This window comes from Poecilia formosa, unplaced genomic scaffold, assembly GCF_000485575.1.
Source record: "Poecilia formosa unplaced genomic scaffold, Poecilia_formosa-5.1.2 Scaffold529, whole genome shotgun sequence".
NCBI classification, from domain to species: Eukaryota; Metazoa; Chordata; class Actinopteri; order Cyprinodontiformes; family Poeciliidae; genus Poecilia; species Poecilia formosa.
In genome coordinates this window covers 41,084-49,224 of record NW_006800468.1, presented here as the reverse complement: position 1 = coordinate 49,224, position 8,141 = coordinate 41,084, and the positions used below count along the sequence as shown (strand labels likewise).

At 38.4% G+C, this 8,141-nt stretch overlaps 1 protein-coding gene across 1 annotated transcript in view; it reads left to right on the top strand.

Moving 5' to 3' along the window:
• The window catches only part of LOC103129237 (attractin-like protein 1), a 211,949-nt gene that overhangs the window by 201,608 nt on the left and 2,200 nt on the right, over positions 1-8,141 (top strand). Inside the window, exon 12 of the mRNA XM_016664917.1 lies at positions 5,529-5,624. Within this exon, the coding sequence (XP_016520403.1) occupies positions 5,529-5,624 (96 nt within the window). The remainder of the gene's footprint in view (positions 1-5,528; positions 5,625-8,141) is intronic.

Here is an 8,141-nt window from a genome sequence, read left to right as displayed (position 1 = left end):
GCGACCTCTGCTGCAACATTTAATTTCCCATTGAGTTTAATAAATCAAGTTTTTTAATGTGCTGAATTTCAGTGTTTTCAATATAAAGCTGAAAAGTTGAGGGAAAAAAAGCACAACTTAGCTTGAAAAAACTGATGTGAATGCAAAACAAACTAATCATTCATGATATATTTTGAATCAGACTTTCAGTACTTGTATTACTCTTAGTGCCCTTCATGATAGGTAAACTTATTGGTAAATATTTTAAAACAAAGTTTTATAAGCTATAATCATCCACAATGTTGACAAAAGAAAACGAGAAGACAAACGACATATAAAATATGTAGTTACATGTAAAATACTTCTGGGAGGTCCAAGAGCATCCATAAATTTTGTCACTTTGTGACTTAAATCACTTTTAGATAATGCAAACCCAAATACAATCAATAGTGCCAACTGGTTTTATGTGTGAGTTTACAGCAATTTGTTGCTGTGGGATACAGAATGCATGCAGCTTCATTATTGCCTCATCTACCTACATAAATGTGTGTTTGTTTTCCGCCGTTGTGACCTAGCAGAGCTGAGGTGGTGTTTAGTTGCAGCTGTAGTAGCAGCGAGCCACTTGGGTTGTTTTTAAGCTTGTCATTTGCACAAGCCTGCTTCTGAAATCAGCAAACAGCACATTATATCGCCATTTCCAATCCATCTAACAGGACCGGCAATTTGAGCTCACAGGTGCTGCTTTTGGTCAAGCGGTGCTCTGTGAAATGTAATTCGCCATGTGATTGGCTTCATTGTTGCAGCTCCAGGCTGTTTACGCGTCAGTCTGTCCGGCTGACACGGTCAGGAAGATGGAAGGACGGCTGAATGTGCATTTGGATGTCATGCCTCCCCTTGAGGCAAGATAAACAAATGCATTGAAGTGCAGGCATGAAGAAATTCTCACTCTAAATGGTAACTTTGTGTCTTTTTTTGTGATTTAGTCTGAATTCCAGGTACCTGCCTTGAATCCTTACAGGAAATGTAATGTGCAAATACACACTCCTGCCAGTCTTCTTCTCTTTTTTTTTATCCAGCTCATAGAGGCCAGTACGTTGGTGCTTGTTTACAGCACTGCAGAGTTAATTAGGCATTTTATGGCTGGTTTACAGCCTGACTGCCAGACACAGAAGATGGTTACTGTCTTGTCCTTGTTCCCACTCAAGGACTCGTCAAAAGGCATTTTACAACCGATTCAAGAGCACAAGCACATGCAAATGTCTTCATAACCAAGAAAAGGACAAGCTTTTTCCCATAAACTAAGAGAGGAGTATTGATATTAGGAGGATAAGAGCAAATAATATACCTCAGTGCAGGAGACAAATGACAAATGGCAACCTGGGCAAAGATAGTGAAAAGCAGATAACCCAGAATGGTGAGGCCGATGTACCAACAAACATCATGTTGTTTTGTTCTCATGCTCCTGTCATTCATCACTTCTTGTCAAGTCCACCTTGGTGAACTTATTAGCCCCCCTATGCAAGCAAAACTATTGTGTGATTGGTTAGAATATCATAGTTGTGTTTGTATAAGTGGAAAAGTGCCCAGACAACAATGTTTTCTATGCTTTGCTATCCATATTCACATGTGTTGGACTAAAACTCTGAACTCTTCTGGTTTGGTTCCAGTTTGATGAAATGAACCGGAACAGAAGGCATCCCACCAACATTTTGGCTTCCAGTAAAGTGAAAATAATCTGAAATATTGCACCTCATCAATCATTATTTCCTCTTCTGTCATTTAAACATATATTCTAAAAATGCTGCTAACAATAATGTTTACCACTTATCTACAACAGTTTAGAGAGGATGTATTCCCCAACACTGAAGCTCACAGTACATCCCACCCACACCTTCTCACTTCTCACTGATACAAGTTGACATCAGCAGGGAGCTAACAGCAACACTACCGAGCACAAACTGTCACCTGAGCAGAGCTAGCAAAGTGCTGACAACTAACAAGAGAAGACATCACATTAGCCAGCACGGCAGCATGCTAACAGAGCGAGCTGCTGCCTCTGTGCCGCGGTAACTACAGCTGTAGTATTCATTCATGCTTAAAGAGCCTGACACCGGTATGCTAGCAGCTGGCGGCTCGCTCCCACAACACCTGACAGCTAGTTAATGTCAGCGCGGAGCCCTTTTTCAGAAACAAGAGAGGACACAGAGGTACGAGAGGTGCTTTTGTTTAGGGAGGGCTAACACAGTGTGGAAGCTCTTGACATTTAGAAACGGCTTATTTCCTCTTTTTATGACCCTTCAACTTTGTTTCCTTGATATTTTCTTTTTCTCCATTTTTATCATTGTCTTACTCTCTAGTTGTCTTGCTTTTTGTCATTTTTATGCTTTTTTTTATCATAAATCAAAGTAACTTTAGATAAATAGATAGATAGATAAAAAAAAACTTTATTAATCCTTTTGGGATTCACCCTCAGGGAAATTGTAGTTCCCGTCTCCCACACAGCACCTACACATCAAACAATACATCAATACTTAAATTATTTATTAGTGTATTTATTTATTGTATTTATATTTTTTTAACATAGTCCCTCTGTTTATATTGTACTCCTGTTAGCCCTCCTTTCAACCTCTAGTGAGGAGTTGAAGAGTTTCAATGCACGAGGGTCTCAGTATTAAAACATAAATCATTTTAATATTTTCCCATTCTTTTTCCAATTCTGAGATTCTGTCTGCATTTTCCCTAAAATCAAGCCGGTGTGGAATGGGCCTGGAGTTCGTCCATGTCTGAACCGCAGTCAGGTGTTTGAGGAACGCTGTAAAAGACCGTTATTACTGAAGCTCGTCTGTGTGATCTGCTTTATATCTTTGAGCAGGAAAGACATGTAGCATAGGTCATCGTCCCTCTCTGCCTGTCCTTTCTTAAAAAATATATTTGATGCCATTTGTTAAATAAAGCACTTCAAGCCTTAAACAAACATGCTGTCCTGTCTGTGCTGCCTTCCCTGAGGAGTTTTTGTGAGATGGAAATGTGTGTGTAATATAGATTCAAACAGTGCAATGATGATTACTGCATTCTGTAAAATTGACCAAGGCTTTTGTATGTGTGTATGTATGAAACAGGTGGCTATGCCCCTAGCTAACTGTAGAAACAAAAGCCCATTAACGTGGATAAAGCTGGGATATAGGACTCATGATGAAGAGTGTAATGAGAATCTTTTTGCCACATGGGAATCGGGACATTTGAACAGATGTATTTCCTTTCTCCTTTTCTTTTTTTTTCTTTTTTTTGAGAGTCTGCTTTGTACATTTATTGTTGGTATTTTGGGTTTGGACCCATGTTGATAAAGGCCTCACAGTCTGCTTTTGCTTCACCCAGCAGTTTGCTTTCAGTGAAGTTTTCCCTCCTGTTTTATTCTGACTGGATTTGTTTGCTGCACATCCTTCAGGGTGTCCACACATCCTTAAAAAGTCTTAAATTTATGTATCCAAAATTAAGACTTTAAAATGTATTGAATTCATTTAAAAAAATAAGTTGACCTTAAATATATTAATCACAGGTTTTGAGTTTTGTCGTGGCAGAAGTATTTACTCATATATATGTAGTTTATTTTTCTTGTGGGACTTTTCAAGTTTGAATCACACACACTCGAGGAGTTGAGGCTACCGTCAACTAGCTACTGATAAATCCTTGCTAGGTATGTAGTTAGCTTTATGTGTCTATCGCGGGTGAGTGTAAATTATCACCAGTTGGCTGGACAATGTTTGTCTTTGCCATTGGCTCACAATGCTATGTGCTTTCTGGGCAAAAAAAGCTTGGCTCTTGTACATAAAATATGCAATTTTCTTTTGTACAATTCTGTTGTGACATATCTCGTAAAATTCATTCTTAAAAGTCTTAAATCTGAGTTGGTGAAACCTGCAGAAACACTTTCCTTGTGTCCCTCCTGTGCATGTTTTTAAGTTTTCTTCCCACATAGGCATCCGGATCAATTCTAATGTGGGGAGGACACATTAGCTAGCGCAAGAGTGGCTAAAGGACGGCCCTTTTCTCTCTCCTGTCCCTCTTACGACCTTTTAATTGCCGTTTGTGGAGCATTATATTTTTGAATAACCTTTCCATCTAAAAAATATCAACTTCCACTTCCATTTAGCTTTTTTCCAGCAGACACTTTAAATGCATCATCAGTTCAATCACCACCTCTACTACAGTAACTTGAGTTGGACCACTAGCATTAGCATAGTTAAACCAAAGAGTTCTGTCACCTCATGAGACAGGATAGACATTGTGAGACGTGAATGGGACTGACCTTTCTTTGTACAGTTTTCAGCAGCTCGACCAAGCTATTCACTCTGTTTATGTTTGGAGCATGGCTTACATGAGTTGTTGATAACTAGGAAAACCTGGAGTGGAGTTTTAGCCATAGGCGTATTCTCTTGTCAATCACCTGAAATGGATTCTTTCATGAATCAATAGAAATAGTGCTCAGGTGGTAATATGTTATTTTAAATGTGGAGAGTCCAGACAACTATTTTTCAAATGGTCTATTTGCACATAGTCATTATGATGCCAGTAAAAACCAGCAGAGTGTCTGGGCTGGTGAGGAGTAGACTAGATATTTTTGTTTTCCATGACACAACTTCAGTTTAAATTCTGGCTTCATGCAGATATCCGCAGGCCGATCTCTGCCGATCACTGCTGATCGCCTGGAATGGCTGTTAATTTTTTTGCTTTGATCTGGCAAAGTGGAAAATTATCTAGCAATAAATTCACCTAATTTAGATGTAGTAGTCATATTTTAATACATATCTAAAATACATATATATTTTTTAAGTTACATGCTGCAGCTTTAAGCAGACGTTCGATGTGAGAGTTCACTGTCTGGTGGAGGATGAGCTGCTCTACATCTGTGAAATATTACTACCAGTAGCGTGTAGCGGCGGTCCAAGAGCAGGAGCAGAACCAGCGTCTTACACTGCCAACTCAAAGACTTAAATTATTTTTCGGATTATTTGTTTAGCTTTCTGGCCATCATACTCATCCGGGTGAGTTTTCGTAGTTGTGTCCTGTTTACCTGCTGTCTGGCCGCTCCGGATGTCTTTTTTTCCTGCGTTGAGCCTGGATGTAGCCAAACTCTGTTAAGTGTTTGTTTTTTTAAATGCCATATTAGATTTGTTGTTTTGATACATTTTGACGTGCTTAACCCCCAAGGTAATTTTCCACTGCAACACGCAAACTTCTCCATTCACTCTGAGAGTTCCACACGACACGATTTGTTGCCGCGCGCTTGCACAGTGAGAAGGAAAGAGGACATCAGCTGCACAGGCAGGCTGCGAAGAGACAGTGATCGGCAATTACCAATCATACACTTTTAATGATAATGATCAGTGGAAGATCGATCGGCACATCACTAATGCAGACAAAATTTTATTACAAACATTTTTAGAAGCAATTTTAAAATTACACCAAAAAATAATAAACTGTCATGTGGATTCAAAAGCGAAATATATTCCATTGAAATTCTTTCCTGTTTTCTCTGTTTTTCTGTGCAGCAGCTGATGAGAGAACGGCAGCAGATGGCCAGTCGTCCCTTCGCTTCGGTTGCCATGGTGCTGGAGGTGGGCGGCGACCAAGAGGAGCTGCAACAGGTCAGAGCGAGGCTGCAAACAGTGGCACACTTGCACAAGTAAACACAAACAAACAGAGCACACGGAATACATTCAGTTGCAAATTTCATGTGAGTTTTCTTTCATTGAAAAACGCATAATAATACAAATGAGAAGTTTTGTTGAGAAAGGTAGGGTGAAAAATATCTTTCTAGAAGCGCAGCATTTTCAAACTTATTTTATGATACTGTTACAAACTGATGTATTGAATATTAAAAAATAAATGATGGAAAATGAATTATTATACATTTAATTCATTTAAAATCACTTACAATTGTAAATAATGATAAAAGAAAATTACAATTTCTGTGAAAATTAAATTAGAACACCCTGAATATATGCAGGGAGATAAAATTACACACAGGTTTGTTTCATTAGTTGCTGATAAATAGAACATTACTGGCTTTGTGATGGAGTTTGGATTATTTCTAACTGATAAAATGAACGTTAAGACCACAGTAATGTCAAAACATTTGTTTATAACTTTCAGATAGAACGTTGTTGCAACTTATGTATCTGATCAATAACTTACAGAAAGGCCTGACAAGAATTTGAAAACATCATCATTTCACTATATAGATAACAGTCTACAAGTAGAGGACATTCAAAATATCAAGCCGAGGATCAGCCAAGTGATTTTATCCTGAAGGAAAACCTCATGATATTAAAACTCCAAAAACTCTAAAATTTCATTGTGTTACCAAAGACTGGTTCAGAAATAAGGAAAAGGATCCCCAAACTGGCCTCTAGGGGGCATTGTGTCTTAACTTTTTCCTCTAGAAAACACATTTTTTGTTGATATGTTTTGTTTAATTAGTAAAATTTATTCATTTTTATGGCTTTGACACGTTGGAATGACAGATTTTTTTTTTTTTTTTTTTTTTTTGAAGTGTGATGCTGTCGGAGCTCTGGTGAAGCTAGCAGCACATTGTCTGAAAAACAGACCATCATCCTCCCACCACTTCCTGTTGTCTTTTTCATTGTTTCCACCAGTAGTAACATCAGATTGCTGATCACGTGATGGGTGTGATGTGAAAAAAGTTTTTCTTTTACAGTTTTGAGAAATAAATAATTTGATATGGTTAAAAAACCACCTCAGCACAACAACTTATCGAAAAAGCTTTTAAAATTGGCCTGTTTCAATTAAGCCAGTTTGTTTTCAGAATTTCAATTTGCTCAATTGCGTGGGTTTTCTCCGGGTACTCCGGTTTCCTCTCACAGTCCAAAAACATGACTGTCAGGTTAATTGGCCTCTCCAAATTGCCCCTAGGTGTGAGTGTGTGTCTGCATGGTTGTTTGTCTCTGTGTTGCCCTGCGACAGACTGGCAACCTGTCCAGAGTGTACCCCACCTCTCGCCCGGAACGTTAGCTGGAGATGGGCACCAGCAACCCTCCCGACCCCACTAAGGGACAAAGGTGTTAGAAAATGGATGGATGGATGGATGGAATTTGCTCAATTTTATGGTGAATGGAAAGACAGCTACTAACAGAATATTTGGACAACAGCACTAATATCCAGACAAAGCTAGAGCTACAAGATTAGCCATTTGACTGTCGGTCATCACAGAGAGGCACCTGGTCAAATGGTTTGAATCATCCTCTGGTACTAGTTAGGTTACAGAACACATAGTAGTAAAACCTGTAAATACTCTGTACCTTTGTCTTGAATGTAAAGCTGTTATTTGGTTCATAGGGTTGTTATTGCTGTTCTTAAATTGGGATGAGTGATTTTTAGCTTTTATTATCAAGAGACAACTGAATTTTGCAAAGCTGACCCCAAGTAAAATCTGAGCTTTCTACACTTTTCTTGCAGTTTACATTTTAGTGAAGTACCTTGTGTCAAACTAATGTTCTGTAACATGTTACTGTTTAGTTGCCAGGTGTTCGCCAATAAATTACCTCATTTAACAACATGTGCTCAGCAGCAAAACCAACCAAATTCATTTGAATAACCTTGCCTGCATGACATTTATTTCAATTAATTATCTTGGAAGCTGTAACGGATTACAGGAGGTGAACGGATCACCTCCTATAATCCATTATAGCTTCCAGGACCTGAAAACAACGCCTCAGCCAAAGTGAAACATAGTGACAACTGTTGAAGAATGAGTCCAATTTTTCAACATGAGGTGTTCACAAGTTCTTTAGTTCAACATGAATTTCAAGTCTTTGAGGGTCTAGTCCAAGTCAATGTTTGGAGAGAAAAGTCTGAATCAAGTGTCCATCCTTTGAAGTGATGTTCAAGTCAAGTCTCAAGTCTTCAGTGTTAAAAAAAACACAATTTTGCAATAATGATGTTGACATTAAATAAGAATAGCAATTAAAATAACACGTTAATAAGTTTGTTCATGCAATGTCATTAAAAAACATCCCACGCCTACCACTTCCTGTCATCTTCTTTGTCTTTTCTGCCAGTAGAAACATCCGATTGGTCCTCCCCTTACTCTTGTGATATGGAAAAAGTTTTTTTTTTTTTTCCATTTTAGTTTTGTGAAATAC